We start from the raw sequence: 21,911 nt of genomic DNA on the forward strand, positions 1-21,911 counted from the left end.
TAGTTCTGCTGACGGCAATGGATGCCCACACATGCTCAGCGTTACTCACAGGCCTACATGCTCTGCTGGATCCGGGCCTAGTTCAGGGCTCCACTGCCATTTTCCTGCCGCCTGTGCTCTGAACCACGGCAGGCTGGTACAGGCAGACACCTGGTTCCGTCAGCATTGTGCCTGGCACGTCGCCCCAAGGAAACAAGTGAGAATGGCTGTGAGCAATGACAGGGCTCCTTGTCCAGCAGGTCAGTCAAGCTCAGTGGGTGGGTGGGCGTCTCCTGCACCATAACTGAGACCCAAACTGGTCCATCGCGCTCTTCCAGGAGTCAGGAAGGCGCTTCCTTCTCGCCCAACCACTAGGAGTCTTCCTGAGCTGATCTCAGCTGAAAGGGACCCTTTTAATAGTTGATCCAGGCCTATCCTCCGACAGCTTTCCACGCCAGCTATATAGCATGGACCTGTTCAAAGCCACTCTGAGCCTGTGTGACCTGCCCAGACCTGGTGCCAGAGCAGGGTTGTGCTAACTGGAGAGATGAAAAGGTCTCTCAAGACCTACAGACCCATCACTGTCTTGGATGCCTGATTTCATAGAGGCCAGTCAGAACCATTAGATCTCCTAGTATGATCTCCTGCCCCAGGCCGTTACATTTCATCCTGCTGCCCCTGTATTGATTCCAGTTACTTTAATTAAATTCAAGCATTTCCATCCTCAAGAGGCCAAATTGTGGGCCAGCCACAAAGGAGAGCAGGAGAGACCGAGTTGCCGCCATGCCAACAGGCCCTGCAGTACAAGGGTCCGTCCCAAAGAGCTCATAATGGACAACCAATACCCGCAGCATTTCCATGGTGCTTTACACTTTCAAAGCACTACACAAACATTCACTAGTCCTCAGCTCAGCCCTTAGTCCAGGGGAGGTGACAACTGCAAGCCCGTATCAGGGTGATGAGCATGTCTTCCCTTCTGAGCACATTCAAGCTGACAACCCTCATGAAACTATAGACACCTAGGAAGTTCCAAATGGAGCTAGCATCTCCGCCACCAGCCACTGAGTTCCCCTCAGATAACAGCATAGCCTTAACTCTGCCCCAGGGGAGACAGCAGCCAAACCTCACGAGTGGGGAAATGGAGAAACGTCGCATTGCACACTCAGTCCTCGGGAAGAGCAGGTAAAAATACTGCTGCAGCCACGGGCCTGAAAAAAACGTCCTTCAGAACGCTCTCCACTGCAGATTCCTTGTCCAGACAGCCCTCCCCAAAATACTAGAGGGATGCATGCTGTAAAAAGCACCTCCAGCTCATTCCGGACTATGCATTCTGCGCCAGTGGCCAGTGTCAGCAGGCCCAATGCAGGCACTCTGGGCTTTCTTCGTTAACAATCCACAGTCACAATATATTTTCTCAAGGTATCGGGCATTTTTAAAACCATTTTCACAACACGGTGGGCTCAATCTTCCATTGCCTTCCGCTTTGTGTTGTTATTTACGCCTGTGCAAAGTGTGTGTATGGGGGGGAGAGGGGAATGTGACCAGCTCCAGGTGCACCCATTTTGCATACATGCAAATGATTATATTATAGTGGACCACTAGATCTACTATAGCTAAAATTGAAACCAACTTTCTGGTTAAAGCTCGGCTTTCCTAGGTGCTCTAAAATTTGCACAGTTTCTCAGATTGCCATGAAATTTGGGAGCACTGTGGGGGTACTGGTTGGGGTCAGTGATTCAAATTTGGGATCATTTGATCCAGGGGTTTCTGAGAGATAAAGTGCAGGCAGTTGAGAATCAGGCTGACGGTTTTCTATGCAGTTCTGTAAGCAAAGTCACCCATCAAGATGGGAATTACAGGGCCATTCCTCCACCCCTTACACATTAATCATTATAAACCTCCACAGTGACTCTAGCCCTTAGTACTCTGGGAACAATTTCAAACAACCATCCGGGCCAGAGGTTCTTGAACAAGAGTTGGGCGTCTGGTCCATAAATCAAATCAACAACTTTGCTCTCATTCTCTTAGATGACTGTTCTTTCACTCAAAAGACATTCAACTGAACCACCGACTTCCTTAAGCCCAAGCCTGGCAGTGATGTTACACAATGCTTTCTAAACCCAGCTGAGACTACTACAGCATCACAGCTCTAGGGGGCAGAGTTAAGGTTATGGGTATTTTGTGAGTGTGACTATGGCTTGTTATGGAAGTGAAACCTCAGCGCTGAAATTCCTGGGGTACTTACTTTATTTTATTAACTCTAATGCACTGGAAAGGTGATGCCGCTCAACTCACTGGGATGGGCTTGCAGCTTTAAACACCCTGCAAGAAAGTTTTTTGCAAGGGAATTTCCTTAGTTTTTTTAATTGTCCTATTGAGGAACTGGAGGGAGCAGTGGGCTTGGAAATGGGGGGAGGGGAGGAGATTCTCCCTCCTTTCCCCCTGACTCCCTACTGTCTGTGGGGAGAGGAGCAGTCCCATGCACAGCCCAAGAGGGGAGCCCCTCTCTGGCAGACGTTAGGATGTGTGCAGGGTGGGAACCATCTCAAGTCTTAAAGGGGGGGATAAGAGGAGCAGGAGGATTGTGGGGCATTCCCCATTTCCTTCCTGTGCATCTCCTCAGGCCTGATTCCTGTGGAGCTTAGAGGATGCCCAGGCAGAGGGCTCTGCTTGGTAGCAGCTCCCTGGCAAGCCCCAGAAGGCTACTTGAAAGGTGCTCCAGCTTCACTTCCCGCAGGTGGTAGGGCTCCTTTAGGCCCACCTTAGAAACCTTTTGGGGTACCTCAATCTTCCCCACACAGATGAGAAGAGGCTCATGGGGGACCCTTAGGTGGCTGGCAGAGGGGCCCATAGCCTCCACCATCCTGAAGATTCTCATCACCTCTGTCCGATTTCGGCCCATTATGGGGACCGACCCTAGTTGGGCTTCCGTGTGGGGCTCTGACAAGGCTCATAATGCCCCCATCTGGTGGGAGCTGGCTGGGAGGGACCCCCAGGATCCGATGGAGGCTTGGGTGGACCAGCTAAGATAATAAGGTTTGTGGAATGGGTGGGAAGCCCCCAGCACACACCCTAAGGCCCGGAGCTGGGCCTCCACAAGCCTTTCATGGGGTGGAGTGGCCTGCTGGCTTCCCCATGCTCCCTTTCTCCACTGGCCCCTGCTTTGCCCTGCCCATTCCTGCTCCCAAAGCCATGGCCCTGGTCAGGTTTGGGGCAGGGTAGCTGGCAGCGGGGCTGCCTGTGCTGTACCTGTTCTGTGACTGGCTCCCGTCTGCGGCGCTGTCCCTCTGGTCCCCTCCACCAACCCTAAATATCAGGTGAGGTTTTATCTTCTAGGCTCTCTGGCAGGGGTAGGCAACCTATGGCACACGTGCCGAAGGCGGCACGCAAGCTGATTTTCAGTGGCACTCACACTGCGTGGGTCTTGGGTCCAGGGGGCTCTGCATTTTAATTTAACTTTAAATGAAGCATCTTAAACTTTTAAAAATCTTATTTACTTTACAGACAACAATAGTTTAGTTATATATTGTAGACTTATAGAAAGAGACCTTCTAAAAACATTACAATGTATGACTGGCACGCGAAACCTTAAATTAGAGTGAAAAAATGAAGATGCGGCACAGCACTTCTGAAAGGTTGCTGACCTCTGCTCTCTGGTATTGTGAGCTCCAACTGAAAATCCAACCGCCCCCCCTCCAGCCCTGCAGCAAGTCACAGCGAGTTTGAGCCGGGTGAGTGACCCACGGGACTGACACTAGAGGATCTAGCCAGACTGCACTGGACATCTGCTTTGGACCCACAGATGAGGCTTTCTACAGTGTTGTAGCCACGTTGGTCCCAGGATATTGGAGAGACAAGAAGAGCTGTGCGGAAGCTCGGAACTGTGTCTCTCACACCAACAGAGGCTGGCCCAGTAAAAGCTATTACCCCACCCACCTTGTCTCTCGTCAGGTCTGTCTACACAGCAAAGACAACCCTGCGGCCGGCCCGTGCCAGCTGACTTGGGCTTGGGGGGCTGTTTCGTTGCTGTGTCGACTTCCAGGCTCGGGCTGGAGCCTGAGCTTTGAGAGAGAGACACACACACACCCCTTGCAGGGTGCTAGAGCCTGGAAGTCTACACAGCAATGAAACAGCTCTACAGCCCAGGCCCTGTGAGCCTGGGCCAGCCGCGGGTGTCTAGCTGCTGTGTAGACGTACGGGTAGGGTCACTTATTGCTTAGCCGGCAGGGTTCTGAAATTCCCACTGGGGGGAGCCTGTGGCTCACAAAAAGTGACACGCACAAGGGTCTCTGCACACTGCTCTGTTTTGTGTCAGGATCTACAACGGGGGTTCTCAGACTTTGTCCTGGTGACCCCTTCACACAGAGCGCCTCTGAGTGCGACCCCCCCCCCTTATAAATTAAAAACACGTTTTTATATATTTAACACCATTATAAATGCTGGAAGCGAGTGGGGTTTGGGGTGGAGGCTGGCGGCTGGCGACCCCCATGTAATAATCTCGTGACTCCCCTGACGGATCACGACTCCCACTTTGAAACCCCCTGATCTAAAAGGTAAATATCGGCACAATGGAAAAGCCAAACATGGCTGGTTTGAGTCTGCAGTGTGGTGTAGTAGCTAGAGACTAATACTATCCGGTGCTTTTCATTAGCAGATCTCAAAGCACTTGATAAAGGAGATCAGTGTCATTATCCCCATTTTACATATGGGGAAACTGAGGCCACGTTTACCCTCACAGCCAGTGGCAGAGCTGGGACAAGAAGCCAAGACGCCTGAGTCCCAGGCTGGTGCTCTAGCCAGTGACAGCGCCAGGACCTTTGAGCATCCACAGCCAGACAATGCATTGTCACCGTGACGGTGTCTGTTGGAAATGCCAACTCCATCCCTCCGCATCTTCTCTTGCCAAAGCTGGCTTGTTCTCTATCGCGTATTCCTCCATCCTGTTTCAAATGGCTCCATCAATGGAGCTTCCATTATTAATAACAACACCTAGCTCTTATGTAGCACTTTTCATCCATAGATCTGAAAGTGCTTTGCAAAGGAGGGCAATACCATTACATCCATTTTATAGATGGGAAAACTGAGGCGCAGTCAAAAGGAGTGCCAGGCTGGCTGGGACCTGTGGGGAGGGATAGGTCAGTGGGTTGAGCATTGGCCTGATAAACCCAGAGTTGTGAGTTCAATCCTTGAGGGGGCCACTTAGGGAACTGGGGTAAAAATCTGTCTGGGGACTGGTCCTGCTTTGGGCAGGGGGTTGGGCTAGACGACCTCCTGAGGTCCCTTCCAACCCTGATATTCTATGACCTGACTGTCTTTCCACGGGTTCCTGCCTGCCATGAATGGCTCATTCACTGGCTCAAGAGATGAGGGGCCCAGCACTCAGAACTCCCCTTGACTTCAAAGGGAGTTGGGATGCCGGTGCCTCTCAGGAAGAGCTGCCCTGAGGAGGAGAAACCCTTCCAAAGCACAAAGACAATGCACAGGAGAGCCACGAAAAGCCAGGCGTTACTCAGCCTCCCCCAAGGTTAGACTGGCTTCCTGGGGCAGACCTACTACAGCCACCTTCAAGCCCTCCTCTCCCCAGGCACTGGGCTCTGGGCAGGGGGAACTGGATGAGGCTCAGATGAGATGTCCCTCCTGGCCCTAAGCTCTGTGAATATCTGGGCTCCCAAGCACTGACTAGGTCACAGGAGTATGAGTCTGGAAGTCTCACTCCAGGCCCGAGGGAATGTTTGCTCACATCACAGAGGATACGTCTACACAGCCCACTACGCCTGGGATCTGACTTTGGTTTGGCCCCAGCCCCCTTCCTCCCCCACATAACTCAGTCTGACACAGGTCAGCAAAGCACGCAGGCCCCAGGCCCTAGGAACCTGCTAAGGGCGTGGGCCAGAGCCCAAGTGACTCAGGGCCGAGCAGTGTGGACACAGCTCAAACCACAGACCTGAATCAGAAGGTCTGTATAATACACTATGGGCCCGGTTTACAATGCAGTGTGGATGCTCATGGAAGCAAGGGGTATGTCTACACTACAGTAACACACCCACAGCACAGCACAGCTGTGGCTGGCCTGGGTTAGTGGGCTGGGGCTTTGAGGTGGGTTTCAGAGCCTGGCCTCCAACTCAAGTCCAGACCTCTACACTGCAATTTTTAGCCCCGTGGGCCTGAGCCCTGCAAGCCCGAATCGATTGACCCAGGCTCTGTGACTTGGTGCCAAGGGTTTCTCATTGCAGTGTAGACGTACCCACTCTGGCCATATGTCCCAGAAACCCGGGCTACTGTACAGTGTAGACACAGGCGCTGGCTTTCCAATGTGCCAGGGGGTGCTCGACCCATGGTTCTGTCCCAGGCCCTGCCCTCCACTCCACCCCTTCCCCCAAGCTCCCACTCCCACCAGGGGCGGCTCTAGGTATTTTGTCTCCCCAAACATGGCAGACAGGCTGCCTTCGGCGGCTTGCCTGTGGGAGGTCCCCGGTCCCGCGAATTCGGCAGCACGCCTGCGGGAGGTCCGCCGAAGCCGCGGGACCAGCAGATCCTCTGCAGGCAAGCCGCTGAAGGCAACCTGCCTGCCGCCCTCGCAGCGACCGGCAGAACGCCCCCCGTGGCTTGCTGCCCCAGGCACGCACTTGGCGTGCTGGTGCCTGGAGTCGCCTCTGACTCCCACCCCACCTCTTCCCACCCCAGCCCTGCCTCTTCCCGCCCCATTCCACCCCCTCCCCCAAGTGTACCACATCCTCACTCCTGCCCCTCCCCCTTCCCCCGAGCCTCCTGCATGCTGCAAAACAGCTGATCAGGGAAGGAGGGAGGGGAAGGGATAGCTCAGTGGTTTGAGCATTGACCTGCTAAACCCAGAGTTGTAAGTTCAATCCTTGAGGGGGCCACTTAGGGATCTGGGGCAAAAATTGGTCCTGCTAGTGAAGGCAGGGGGCTGGACTCAATGACCTTTCAAGGTCCCTTCCAGCTCTAGGAGATTGGTATATCTCCAATTATTACCTATTACCTTTAGGGGGGTTTCCAATGGGTGCTCCAGCCCCAGAGCACCCACGGAGTCAGTGCCTATGAGTATAGACATATTCAGCGTGATTGTCAGCCACCCCTTCTGGAGGAGCAGCAGCTCAGGAAGGGAGCTGATCACAACATACCATCAGAAAACGGTGTTTGGACAAAACCAACATTTGTTGTGAAATCACATCAACGTCAATGATGTATCATTTAGAAAAAAATGTGGGGGAGGTGGGAAGGAGTTTAAGTCGACATGTCCCCTTTTGCACAGAAAGTTTTGCTTGTTCATCCTGAGATGAAGTTTGCGTTAGGTTTAAATGGGTGAAATGGAACCATTTCAAATGCACTGATGGGGGAAAATAGGCCCTTGGCTGAAGGAGGTGGGGGAAACGCTGAGAGTGGCCAAGGACCTGCATGGTCTGGAGAGCAGGGAAGCGACAAATAAACATTTCCACTGGCCCCGCATGAGCATTTTTTCAGAATTTCGTTTCTCCCCAAATTTTAGCTTTTCGTCTTCGCTTGCAATGGAAAATCCATCCGCTGACGGGCTTGCCTCTGGACTGACGGAGGGATGAGATGGCTGTGTGGCCAGGCAGGGCTGAGGTGTATTGGGGACGCCCTGTTAGTACTACATCAAACCTCTGTATAACCCTTCTGCCAGGCCGAGTTGATAGCAGCAAGGGCCGGGTTCAATACATAGGGGTCCCTTCCCTTCAGCGTAATGCAAACCAGCTCGAGCCCCCACCCAGTGACCTGGGAAAATCTTACACACACATCCCTGGGAACCTCAAAGAGGTAATATTTCCCCTCTCGCAAGCACAGAGTCTCGATATAGCAGAAAATGTTTAATAACATGAGATAAACAATAACATGGGAAAACACCTCAACTAGGCTGTGTCCTTTTCCCTGGGCTCTTGAGTCCAGCAACCCCAAAATCACCCACAGTCCCAAAAGTCCCACAACCCAAAAGTCTCTGTCCCGGGTCAGTGCATCCCCAGAGTTCAAGAGTCTATCTTCAGGGGTTTCCCCCCCAGCCTGGGTAGAAAGGGGCACCTTACGTGGTCCAGGGCCGACTGCCCTGCCTCTCCGTGGGATTCTGCTTCCGCCTTCCCCACGAACTGCTCAGCTCCGCTCCACTCCGCCAGCTGCTCTGCTCCACCAGCCGTCCCCGCAAACTGCTCGGCTCTGCTCGCTCCGTGGGCCGCTCCAAGCGTCTCACAAACTGCTCCGCTCTGCCAGCTGCTCTGCTCCACCAGCCGACCTGTGATCCGCTCCAGCCGTCCCCGCAAACTGCTCAGCTCCGTGGGCACTCCAACTGTCCCACAAACTGCTCTGCTCCACAATATAGCTTCAGGCTCCCCCACTAGTTAGCACAGCACTCAGTGATCTCAGCTCAGTAATTTTAGCTTTTTAGTGATTTCAGCTCATAGTAGGGGAGCCCCAGTGCTGGTACACCATTAGCCCAAAGTGAGCTCAGCTCAGCAACCTGTAACTTAGATTCTTAAAGGAATCAAAAATCAGCTTTGACAAACCACAACCACAACCACAACCACAACCACAACCACAACCACAACCACAACCACAACCACAACCACAACCACAACCACAACCACAACCACAACCAAACAGTCCCCAGCCTCTCTCAATTCACTGGGTTTTGGCACCCATGTCCCTTGTCTAGCGAGTGCTACTTAATTGATGGTGAGACTCTGTCATAAAACAGTTTCATAGTTTCTCATTCACATAATCAGGGTGACAACACTTTATTCCTCCTGCCCCAATAACAAAGAAATTGGGGATCCCACAGCTGTCAAAGTAAGCATTTTAAGCTGCCGTGAGCTATGCTAGGCGGGGTGGGTGTGCCTATGCAAACACGATCAGCCCCTGAAATTATTTTCTACACTCGCCATAATTCACCACCAGATATCAGGGTAGAGCTCATCCTGACCCTGCTTACATCTGTGGTGACCCAGTTATACAGTCCCTGCCTGCCCTAGACACGGTGCTTTCCTTATCGGACATAGACTTTAAGGTCAGAAGGGACAATTATGATCATCTAGTCTGACCTCCTGCACAACACAGGCCACAGAATCTCACCCACTCACTCCTGTAACAAACCCCTAACCTATGTCTGAGCTATTGAATAGGGCCACCCAGAGGATTCAGGGGGCCTGGGGCAAAGCGGGGGAGCTGCGGCGCTTGTACTCACCCGGCTGCGGTCCCTGTCTTCGGCGGCATTTCGGCGGTGGGGGGCCCTTCAGTCACTCCGGGTCTTTGGCAGCATTTCGGCGGCAGGGGACCCTTCAGTCGCTCCGCGTCTTTGGCAGCACTGAAGGCCCCCTGGCTGCCGAAATGCCACTGAAGACCTGGACCGCTACTGGGCCAGAGCTCGCAGGGCCCCTGCGGGGCCTGGGGCAAATTGCCCCACTTGCCCCCCACTCTGGGTGGCCCTGCTATTGAAGTCCTCAAATCATGGTTTAAAGACCTCAAGGTGCAGAGAATCCACCAGCAAGTGACCCGTGCCCCTCATTTTGTGGTAAAGCCAAGGTAACTCAGTCAGGGTGAGCTTTGTTGGTGTTAGTCAGCTCATGATTTCGAGGGGCCCTGACTCCAGATTTTTGACGAGTCAGGGTTTGCAATACTGGGGTTTATAGTTAGATGCACTCTCAGGGCTGGGTTGCCAACACCGCATGGGGTTTCCTATTGATATAGGAACATATATGACCATTGGAGTTAGCTAGCACCATGGAAGCGTCCAATTGAGATTCAGATTGCCCAGAAGTGCTTTTTCGAAAAATCAACATTTTGAAACAGGTTTGAGTTGGTCAGGGTGGAGGTGGGGGAAGCACCTTTATGTCAGGGAAGTCATAGCGAGCGCAGGGGGCCACGTGGAAGAAGACTGGGAGGTGACCATGCTATTCTGACAATCCTGTGGCAGTGTCCCAAGTAATACTGCTGGAGCTGTTATAACAGCTGTCGTATCCCACCCCAGAGGCAGCTGCATTTCAGCGACAGGGAAGCAAAGCAAAGTGAATAGTCTGTAGGGCTGCAAAGCATCGGGTCTCCGGTTCAGCATGTACAACTAGAGGCCACTTTTCTAAATGTGGGTCTTAGCAACCCACCCAAAAGTACAGAGGGAACCCATGGGTATGGCACAGTGGCACACAGGGGGCCTGACACCCAGTCTCCTGCTCTAACCACTAGACAAGAGATGACTGGTACCTGCTGATGGGGGGGGCACAATATAAAGGTTCACCCCCTCCCCAAACAACTTGAGTCACGCCCCCCCAGGCTCACCCCCCTCCTCTTACCCTCAGTGGCCACTCCCTGCAGCTCCCAGCTGTTTGCTGCCACCGCTCCCCGTGCCAGCTGCAGGAGCTACCGCACAAGGAGGGGGTTATAAAGGGGATTTATAAAGGGTCGGCAAACCCTGGCAGAAATCGGGGGTGGGGAAGCACATGCCCCTGTGTGCGCCCACCCTACACATCGCCTCACCACTAGACCATACTTCCTCCTAGTTATGGGTATAGAACCCAGGAGTCCTGACTCCCTGACCCCTGCTCTAACCACTAGACACCTCCTCCAAGATCTGGAAATCCCAATCCCCTCCCCTTATCACTGGACTATTCTGCCATCGCAGGCGTGGACTTTCTCATTTCCCTGGGGGTGCTCGACCCCTGCTCCACCCAAGGCCCCGCCCCCCACTCCATCCCTTCCCCCAGGCCCCACTCCCACTCCATCTCTTCCCACCCCCACTCCGCCCCCACCCGGCCTCTTCCTGCCCCATTCCACCCCGCCCCTGAGCGTGCCCTGCCCACTCCGCCCAGCGCCTCCTGCCTGCCACTGAACAGCTGATCCGGAGGGAGCGGAGCTGATCGGCAGGGCCGCCAGCAGGCAGAAGGCACTGGGTGGGGGGAAGCTGATCGGTGGGGCCTGCCGGTGGGTGCTAAGCACCCACAGTTTTTTTCCGTGGCTGCTCCAGCCCCGGAGCAGCCATGGAGTCAGCGCGTATGTGCCCTGAGGATACACCGTTATTAATACTAACGACGCTCACCTACGTTTCTACCTTCTCTGCCTTCTCTCCCTCTCCTGAGCCTCAGGGGGGAACCATGTCGCCCACCAGACTCGTGCTGCTGCTCCTGGCGGCCTGCGCCGTGCGGACGGGCCTGTCCCTCAAGCTGTACAAAGCCGAGTCCCTCTTCAGCTGCATCAACGCCGCCCTCTCGGAGGCCGAGAAGAGCCGCCCGGAGGAGAACTCCCTCGTGGACAGGAGGAGTTTCGACTCCCCGCCTGGGAAGGAGGCACCCTCGCAGCAAGAGGAAGAGGAGAAGGAGGAAAAGGAGAAAAGGACGTTCGCAGGGGATGCCCGTTACAAATACTTCTCCCAGGCGCAGCTCAAGGGGAAGATGTACCAGAACCGGGCCAAGCCCGACCGGCGCACCAAATTCACCCTCTCCCTCGACGTGCCCACCAACATCATGAACATCCTCTTCGACATCGCCAAGGCCAAGAACTTGAGGGCAAAGGCCGCCGCCAACGCCCACTTGATGGCTCAGATCGGGCGGAGGAAGTGAAGGGGGCGGTGGGGTGGGGTGGGGAGTGAACTTGCAGGTGAGGTAGGGCTGGGCGGGCCGGGGAGGGTGGTAGCCATTGGGGTCTTCAGCCCACCCCTCCTGGGGCGGCCCAAATGGAACTGTATATAAGTGCTGTCTATTTTTGATCCTTAAAGCTGCATAACATTCAGATCTCTCGCTCTCTCTCTTTCTCGCTCTGAACTTTTCCTCTCCTCAGAGCCCCGACCGCGTCCCGCTGCTAGGAGGAGACAGACGGGGCTTTCACACCAGGGGAAGGGGATGGTTGGCTTCCCATAACACGGGACCCGATTAAAGCAACAGTCTCTCGAGTTTCCAATTCTTTCCTTTCCTTGCCTCTCATTCAGGCCTAGCTGGGTAAATAAAGCTTGATGGGGCCTTGTTCTGCAAGCTATAGAAGATACTGTGAAGGTTATAAAGGTGATTTGTTACGGAGGCTCTGGAACCCAGACAAGACCCTGTAACCATCCCTGGCTCTCCAAACACAGCCTGTGTTGCCTCAGGTCACCACATAGGGTATGTCGACACTGCAAGTAAGCCCAGGCAGCTCAAGCCTAACCCCGCTTGCGTCTACACTGCAACTGTGCTAACCCAGGGCTCAGATCCTGGATTCCAGGACCCTGCAGGGCTGGAGGGTCCAAGCTCGAGTTAAGCCGGGACCCAGGGTCAGAGCCTTTATTGCTTTGCAGCGTAGATGCAACCCCACTTGACTCGGGTCCTGGGAGGCAGCCAGAAATATCCCACAATTCCCTGGGACACCTTCCATAGTCCTCTCTATCCCAACCATCTGCAATCCCTCCCCGCGTTGCCGATGGCAGCAGCTCAGGTCAGCGTCAACGCATTGTTTTCTGATCCCCGATCTTCAAGTGCACTATCAGACAGCCTCCTGGGTTTGCAGTGGAGAACAAACCCATCAAGCCTTTTGCAAAGCGAGCTGCTTCCTGGTGACAGGCAGGGCAGGCAGGTAACTTTTCCCACAGTGCACCACGCTCCTAAGGCTACAGCAGCCACATTTTGGGGTGGGCGCTGAGGATTCTGGGATATGGTTACTCAGACTTGGGTCTGCGCACTGCAGTGTGGACACCAGAGCCATAGGTTTGAGCATGGGTTAGAAAACATGGGGTTAAAATGCAGTGTAGATGCTTAAGCCTAGTGTTCCCTAACATGAGTCAGCTGACTCAAGTCCCACTAACCTCGGGCTTACATTGCCGTGTAGACACACCCATAAAGTATGAAGCAGTCGCAGAAGGGGACGCTGGCCGTATGACAAGCCACCTGCCAAATGGCCTTCCCTGGTAAGATGCATAACCCTCCGGAACATGTGCAGTACAGCTTTTCCTCTCCAGGTGGGTAATGATGCCCACAAGCTGCTGCCATGCAGCAGCCGTTCAGAGGCTTATGTGATGTGAGTTTGGGGGGTTCTCAGCAGATGGATGTCCACATTACAATCATCACCTACACAGCCAGACCCAATCCCCGTCCTGGCCCTGCTCTTCTGGCTAGAAGCACGGCTTACGGTGGTGTGAACAAAAGGAGAGAGTGGGGCCTTCGGTCGTTCTCTGGGAGCAGCAGCTTTGGTAAGCCAGCACTTAAAGCGACCCAGCTCAGTCTGCAATGTCACACGCACACGAAGCAGCGTGGGGAGAGCTGGCCCTGTGGCTAACACCCCCTGGACGGATCAGTCTGCAGGGACTGAGCCTTCTGGATCTAACACACACAACTCTCCTGCCTGAGCTAAAGGCAGTGGTACACTCCTAAGCCTCTGGTGTGGACCGGACACAAGATGTGGGCAAAGACCCAGACTATATTCAGGTGAGTAAACAGAATGCTGCCACGCTAGTGCCACGTTCACACCAAAATATAAAGCAGCAGGGAGCAGGGGGGGAAAGCCTATTTCGCGCTCACTTGGCTACTTTTCAAACTCCTCCTTCAAACGCCCCCACCCAAATCTGTCCTGTCTCTACACGGGGCTTTCTTCCCCCTTCCTCCCTCTCAATCAAACAGCAAAGGGCAGGTCATTGCACCCAGTAGCAGAACAGACACTAAAAGTAGGGCCCTGTTCAAAGCATGTGAACTCCAGGCACCCGCAAGCCATGGTACAATCCCCAGCCCTCAGACTCCACCACCACTGCGACATGCTGTGAGTTAGAGGAGCCTGCTGGGTAATAAATGCACCCAAGGCAACTTACATGACAGATTCCTATTCGGCAGTCAACAGACGCAACTAGCATCTAGCTGACACACCCAGGGAGCTGGGCCTAGATCCCCTCGGCTGTTTGGTTCCTAAAACGCAAGCCAACTACATGAGCTAAAGGAGAACCACTTGCAAGGGCTCCTTGGAGGAGATCCAAAGATCTACTGAGTCTTCAGAGGAACATGGCAAAGCAAACGCCTACAGACTCTGGTCCAACGGGGGCTTTGCCTGCGTAAGATCTGACAAACCCTGAACATCCCCTTTTGCCGGAGCCAAATGGGGGCAGAATCTCAAGTGCAACAGGCGTTTGACGGTTGTGCAGTGACACCTACCGTGGGTTGTCAGCAACAACTGAACTTGGGACCTTCATCACCAAGGTCTATGAGGTTTCTTAGAGGTTTTTAAGGTCAGGTTGACAAACCCCTGGCTGGGATGATTTAGTTGGGGATTGGTCCTGCTTTGAGCAGGGGGTTGGACTAGATGACCTTCTGAGGTCCCTTCCAACCCTGATATTCTATAATTCTATGATTCTAAGGGGGATGAACTGAAAGCCCATTGAATTAAATGGAAAGATTCTCATTGACTTCAATGAGCATTGAATTTGGCCCCAAATGCACAGGTCCCTAACATTTGTGTTAAAGGAGTAGCTCCATTAGCCAGTAACAGTAGTAGGCTCTTACCCAATAAAGAGAGTGTGGTCTTTTGCATGTCATTTGCTAGCACGGGATTTCGTGCTCACAGCCAATTCAGAGAAATTCAGATGTGTGACCTGTCAGGAAACCACTAAGTGTAAGGGGTCACTTGTGGATGCAGTGAGGTCATTTCTGTGCATTTACTCTAATGAAATAAAATGGCTGCCAGCCAATCAGATGGATGCTACATGCAAAGCTGACCCCCGATTTGCTGATAAAACGGTGAGGACAATATTTTCATTAGTCAGCTGATTAAAAAAAGTGCAATAAAACCTCAATAAAGAGCGACCTTGGAGGAAGATATGTGGGTTTCTGAAACACTCAACAAAGCCTGTTTAGCCAAATGGCAACAGCTCGAACATGGCACAGTGGTTACCCTGCTAAAACAACACCCCTCTCAACTTAATTAATGTGCCCAATTTACCCATCACATAATGGCCCATACAGGGCCAGATTTCCCCTTCACTCTGCCCTACAGCTTCCGGAATGAAATATATACAGGAACCGTCACCTCTTCAGTGAGGCCCTCTAGTGGTCCATTCCTGCAGGTGTGGCCATTGCATTATTGCACCGATCTAAGCAAACCCATCCTGGGACTGTCTAGCACCATGCCCTTAGGGCCTGATCATTGCCCACTGAAATCAAAGGAAAGATTCCCCTTGACTTTACTGGGTGTTGGATCAGGTCCTTCGTGCCCCTGCAGTCTGAAGAATCTCTCCTCCTTTCAAGGGCCTTGGGATACAAAAGCGGCCACTTTGTCATTCTTCCCTCTAGCGAGCAGCGAGCCAGGCTATTCCAGCTGGCAAACTGAGCCTCCGTCTGTCCGTCAGCTGTCCGGGACCTTTGGCTGCAGGCCAAAGCAACCAATTTATTTGATTGATCAGGAGCAGCACGAATGCAAATGGATCATTCCACGTCGGCGCGGATAGGATAGTGGGAGGGAAGAGGAAGAATGTTCAAACAAATACGCATCAGAAGTCATAGCAGCTTGAGATTGAAATCCCTTAGTAAAAGCTAGGCAGGAGTGGATCAGAGGTGTCTGCTCTCTGAGGCGTGGGGATCTCTTGGGTGCTACTGAGCAATGGATACCATGTCTGTGATTGGGATGCCTAAGTGGAGAGAGGTCCATCAAAGCATGCATGCTACGGAGCAAAGGAATAGGGAAGTGTTATTTACCACGCTGGATAACACAGAAACCAGGAAACCAACGAGGAATCCGGTGGCACCTTAAAGATTAACAGATTTATTTGGACATAAGCTTTCGTGGGTAAACCCACTTCTTCTGATGAAGTGTTTTTTAACCCATGAAAGCTTATGCCCAAATAAATCTGTTAGTCTTTAAGGTCCCACCGGACTCCTCATTGTTTTTGTGGATACAGACTAACACGGCTACCCCCTGATACTTGACAAAAACCAGGGGTCGCCCCATGAAATTAATAGGCAGCAGGTTTAAACCAAACATACGGACACACAACGCAAGTCAACTTGTGGAACTTCAGATGTTTTGGAGCATGAGCTTTCGTGCGTGAATACCCACTTCGTCGGATGCAAAATGTCTGTTAGTCTATAAAGTGCCACAGGACTCTTTGCTGCTTTTACAGATCCAGACTAACACGGCTACCCCTCGGATACTTGTGGAACTTGTTGCCGGGGGGTGTTGTGAAGGTCAAAACTATAAGTGGATTCAAAGGAGAATGAGGTAAATGCATGGAGGACAGGTCCACCAATGACTATTAAGCAAGTTGGTCACAGATGCAACCCCAGTGCTCTGGGTGTCCCTAAACTCTGACTGCCTGAAGCTGGGACTGGATGGGATGGATCACTAGAAATTACCCTGGTCTGTTCACTCCCTCTGAAACATCTGGCACCAGCCACTGTCAGAAGACAGGATACTGGGCTAGATGGACCATGATCTGACCCAGTATGGCCAGACCCAGTATAGCCGTTCTTATATTCTTAGGTCACCAGGGTTGAGGTTTTATTCTGCAAGCCAGGGTGGTGCTTGGAAACTAGACCAATGCTGGGGCCAGGGTTATTTCTTATTCTGACTATCCCCTAGACTTTCCTTTTCCTTCGGGCAGGATGATTTCATGAGCAAAGCAGTGAGCCTATGACAACAGTGAGGACAATTCACTGCACAGAGGCTGTCTTGTAATTACTCTATTAGTCATGCATGGCAAGAACACAGGGCCATCCAATTTTAAGCAGAAGCCTTCATTGAAATCACGGTTCATGAATCGATGAAATCAAATGCACAAAATGGGCACAGTTCTCCCAATGCAAAGCATGGCAATTAAGTGGTAACTGCCTGGGAAGGCATGGTAATTACATGGTAACTCACTGCAAAATTAAGGCTAACAGGGATACAAAGGGTCCAGTGAGGGCATAATTTCAAGAGATGGGAAAAACGTTGGCATCAGTGAGGCCCTATTATGTTCTGAAGATTCTTTAGTCCTGGGGCTAATGCATGAGAAAGAAAGAACCCAGCTTGACCCTCAGATCCCAGTGTGGATGCAGGGGACTGACATTTAAACTGAGCAAACTGGAGCTGGAATCAGCAAGACACAGTAAAAACAGAGCCCCGCAGGGTTACTTTCAGGAGTAGAACTGCACTATAAGGATGGAAAACCATGGTCTATATCAGGGGTGGGAAAAATTTTTGGCCGGAGGGCCACATCTGGGAATAGAAACTGTATGGCGGGCCATGAATGCTCACAAAATTGGGGTTGGGGTGCAGGAGGGGTGACGGTTCTGGTTGGAGGTGCGAGCTCCAGGATGGGCCCAGAAATGAGGAGTTCTGGGTGCAGGAGGGGGCTCAGGCTGGGGCAGGGGAGTGGGGTGAGCGCTCCAGCTGGGGGTGCGGATGTGGGCTCTTGGGTGGGGCTGGGGATGCGGAGTTTGGGGTGTAGGAGGGTGCTCTGGGCTGGGACCAGGAGGGTAGGAGGGGGATCAGAGCTGGGACAGGGGGTTGGGGTGGGGGAAGGGGTGCAGGCTCTGGGGTGGGGCGGGGGATGTGGTGTTTGGGGTGTAGGAGGGTGCTCTGGGTTGGGACAATGGGGTTCAGAGGGCAGGAGGGGGATCAGGGCTGGGGCAGGGGGTTGGGGTGTGGGAAGGGGTGCAGGCTCTGGCTGGGGGTGCAGGCTCTGGGGTGGGGCTGGGGATGAGGTGTTTGGGGTGTAGGAGGGTGCTCGGGGCAGGGATTGAGGGGCAGGAGGGGGATCAGGGCTGGGGCACCGGGTTGGGCGTGGGGAGAGGCTCAGGGTTGCAGGCTCTGGGCGGTGCTTACCTCAAGCAGCTCCTGGAAGCAACAGCGTGTCCCTCTCCGGCTCCTATGCGGAGGCACGGCCAGGAAGCTCTACACGCTGCCTCATCCACAGGCACCATCCCTGCAGCTCCCATTGGCTGTGCTTGGGGCGGGGGCAACGTGCGGAGTGGAGGCCCTTGGCTGCCCCTATGTGTAGGAGCCGGGGAAGGGGGGGGCATGCCGCTGCTTCCGGGAGCCACGTGGAGCAGCCCCCCGACCCTGCTCCCCGGCTGGAGCGCCAGAGTGGGGCAAGCCCCAGACCCAGTCCCCTGCAGGAGTTCAAGGGCTGGATTAAAATGGCTGGCAGGCTGGATCCAGCCCACGGGCCATAGTTTGCCCACCCCGGTCTATATCCTCAGCTGGTGTCCATCAGCATAGCTCAAATGACTTCAGTTGGGGAGCTGACTCAATAAATACACACAGCCTAGATTTCCATAGGTCACAGAGCTGTGGTCTTTCCCCCCTGGCCTTTTCCTGATGGTTCAAGCAGAACTGAGCTCATATATCAAGACCAGTGCTTAATTTGTACCAGGGCTTGTCAGGGCAGAGTCCCGGCACATCTAGGCTTAGCAGTTCGTGGCCCTGGCACCTCCGGGCCCTCCCTCCCCTGAACTACTGCCCGCCGCGCCTCCAGCCCTGCTGATCAACTCCTCCCTCTCCCTCCCAGAGCCTCCTGCCCACCACGGAACAGCTGTTCAGCAGCATGCCGGAGGTGCTGGGAGGGAGGGGAGGGGGGGCGGAACAAGGCAGGGAAGAGGCGGGGCTTGGTGGGGCCTTGGGGGAAGGGGTGGAGTGGTGGTGGGGCTGGGGGTGGAGTGGGGATGGAAAGAGGCAGGGCAGGGCTGGGAGCTTGGGGGAAAGGGTGCAGTTGGGGTGGGGGCCTGGGCTGAGTGGGGGTTGAGCACCCCTGGGGAAAATTAGAAGCCGACGCCTGTGAAAATAATTGCTTTGAGCCCGGGCACAATGAGTGTGATTGCACACGGATCAGCACTGAGCCTTCCGATGGGCATTTTCATCCACTGCCAACCAGATCCCAAAGGCTTGACTTGCAGGTGAAAGCATTATTTGTCCATTACCAAAAAGCCCAGCCACTCACCCTCCCCGCAGTCCAGCACTCTCCAGTTCTAGCACACGTTGCTTTTGTTTGCAGGACTTCGTCAGTGCAAAGCTCACCCCGTGTGCCCTGTTCAAAGTAGGGCAATGGGCCCTGTTTTATCTGCTTGTCTGGGAAGCCAGACTAGTCCCCTCGGTCGGACGGTCCCTTCTGGCCCCACACACTGGGATCCTCCCAGGCTGTCAAACCAACACGGAACCTTCGAGCTAATGATTCCAAGAAAGGCCGATCATTGAATCCAATAGGTGCAATTAGCTCCAATATAACCCTAAACTGCAACCAGGGCTCTGCTCTCTTCATGGGAAAGAGGAGTTAGTAATAGCCTCTTAGTCAAACAAACAAAATAAGCCCCAATTCCTACTCTCAGTTATGCTGGTGTAAACCTGGAGTGACTCCTGTGACGGGCTGGATCACAGAAACCCCCTTGGGAACTGGAACTGATGTGTCAAGACTCCTTCTGCCCTTGCTTTCCCTGCCAGCCTGGGACTCCAGCACCCTGTCTTGTTGAGTCAGATACACCTGTCTGCTCCAACACAGACCCAGGGTCTGAACCACGTGCCCCAAAGCTGCAGACTTAACTAAAGCAGTTTAAGAAGTGTTCCTGTTTTTAACACTCAGTTGCCCAACTCCCAATGGGGTCTAAACCCCAAATAAATCCGTTTTACCCTGTATAAAGCTTATGCAGGGTAAACTCATTAATTGTTCACCTTCTATAACACTGATAGAGAGATATGCACAGCTGTTTGCCCCCTACCCTGGTATTAATACATACTCTGGGTTAATTAATAAGTAAAAAAGTGATTTTATTAAATACAGAAAGTAGGATTTAAGTGGTTCCAAGTAATAGCAGACAAAACAAAGTGAATTACCAAGTAAAATAAAATAAAACACGCAAATCTAAGCCTAATACAGTAATAAAACTGAACACAGATCAAATCTCACCCTCAGAGATATTTCAATAAGTTTCTTTCACAGACTGGACACCCTCCTAGTCTGGGCACAATCCTTTCCCCTGGTACAGCCCTTGTTCCAGCAGCTCAGTGGTACAATGTGCCTAGGGCACTGCTCCCCTGACCTAGCCCTCAGATCCTGCTTCTGTCACGAGGGAGATGAGTTTGGGTGTGTCCCCCACCCATACACACACACCCCCAACAGACACGTGTCTGTGTCAGAAACACACCCTGCAAACAGGCACGACGTGCAGCATCTCACCAAGAGGAATCCCGGGGCTGGAATGCTAGAGGCAGGCGTGTTGTAAGCCAGGTCTTGTCAGAGATGGGTGGAGAAGCTCATTCTGTATCGGCGTGGGCTGCCAGTGCTGTCTATGCCTCACTGTCAGAGATCTTTAGCAAACCAGGACTCTGGGAAAGTGTTTTGGGATCCTGGTAAGAACCTGGAATCAAAAGACTCTTGCTTTAAAATAGAATTCAAACAGCATCTGACAGGCTGCCCTGATGACCCTGGCAAGAAGGAGCCAGGGGGTTGGAGGCACCACCAAATAAATTCCTACGGGAAGAAAATAAGGATGTTAGACCGTGCTGGGCTGGAGGCGGGATCCCGCTGACCCCAGGCCTGGCCAGCAAAACCCACAAGGAGATTGGCGTTCAAGGAAGTAACCGGGTGGATAGGGTGCTACACACATTTTAAAACAAGGCTTCCTGGCTTCCCTGAATGTCTCCCCCATCCCTGCACGCGGACGACCTGCCCTCTAAGATCCCACCCCACTAGTCCCGGGACACTGGGCATAAGGTCCCTCCACATCTAAACCTGCTCAGCCTCTGCCTCCTCCAGCCACTCATTCCTGCACAAACAGGCAGCAGCACCAGCCTGAGAGACTTCAGCAAGAAACTCTCGGAGACGTGCCACCTTAACAAGCTTGTTCTAAGAGGATGTCTCAGTTTCCCTCCGCAATAGGGGTAAGGGAGTCAAATAAACAGCCACTCCTCCCTGTGGGGGCCAAAAACCTACAGTCTCTCTATAGCCCAGACCTGGGCAAAGAGTGGCCCAGTGGTTGGGGGCTAGTCTGGGTTAGTCTAGTTCAATTCCCTGGTCTGCCACAGACGTCCCGTGTGATACTTACACTTGCTGGGCCTCAGTTCTGCCCCATGCAATGGGTATAACAGTCATATCCTTCCTCCCTCGACACTGTGAGGATAAATACACGTGAGATTGGCAGACGCTCAGGTACCGCAGCCATACAAACACGCTATCATAGCTGAGGAAGTCAGTATAAGAGCCCCACCTCTGGACTAAGATGATGGCGTTAGGAAGCCGACAGACAGGCCGGTCTTCCATCCGTGTCAGCTTAGTGCTGCTGAAAACCCTCAAATCCTTTCTCTAACCCCAGCACAAACTTCTGCCCCGTCCAGCCCTCGCCACGCCAGCCCCCTGGAACACGTCACACCCGAGCATTTCGTTGGCCTTCCCTAGGACGCTGGCATCTCAGAGGCTGCTCATGGCAGAAGCGGGGTTGCTACGTACCCCACACCACAGTTCAGGCAACTGCCCACCTCGGGCAGGGGGGCTAATAGGCCAGTTATGGGGCTGATCTCAGAGAGACAAGGGGGGTAATATTTTTATTGGACCAATGTCTGTTGAGGAGACAGACAAGCTCTGCCCTGCGGACGCCTGTGGATGAATCAGACTGAGCCCCACCATTTCTAACCCACGTAGGTCACTGGAAATGAATTTCAGTCACAGCTGGTTTGGGCTGGATTTAAACCAGTGACCAGCCACAATAGGCTTTGCACGGCCTGTGCTCCATTCAACTGACAGTGGCAGAAAGCCTAATAGATGGGGCAGGACTAGGAATCAGGAAACTTCGGTTCTAATCCTGACTGTGCCCCATGGCCTTGGGCAAGTCACTTTACCTCTCCTGGCCTCAGTTTCCCCTCCACCCTTTGGGTGTTTAGATTGCAAGTTATTCAGAGCAGGGGCACTGTTTGTTCGCACAGCACCTGGCACAACGAGGTCCTGATCTCAAGTGAGCTCCTCCAGGCATTACTGTAATACAAGTGATGACCTGTCCCCAGAT

At 53.2% G+C, this 21,911-nt stretch overlaps 1 protein-coding gene across 1 annotated transcript; it reads left to right on the forward strand.

Annotated features, from left to right (window-relative positions):
- Positions 1-11,084: 11,084 nt before the first annotated feature.
- On the forward strand, positions 11,085-11,555 carry UCN3 (urocortin 3). The gene has a single exon (XM_039523353.1). It carries the CDS (start codon positions 11,091-11,093, stop codon positions 11,553-11,555), a length of 465 nt encoding a protein of 154 aa, XP_039379287.1. The 5' UTR covers positions 11,085-11,090.
- Positions 11,556-21,911: the final 10,356 nt, after the last annotated feature.

This window comes from Mauremys reevesii, linkage group 1, assembly GCF_016161935.1.
Source record: "Mauremys reevesii isolate NIE-2019 linkage group 1, ASM1616193v1, whole genome shotgun sequence".
Classification (NCBI taxonomy): domain Eukaryota; kingdom Metazoa; phylum Chordata; order Testudines; family Geoemydidae; genus Mauremys; species Mauremys reevesii.

Excerpts from the sequence above, each read along its gene's own strand:
- UCN3 (XM_039523353.1), top strand. The coding sequence starts at position 11,091 with ATGTCGCCCACCAGACTCGTGCTGCTGCTCCTGGCGGCCTGCGCCGTG.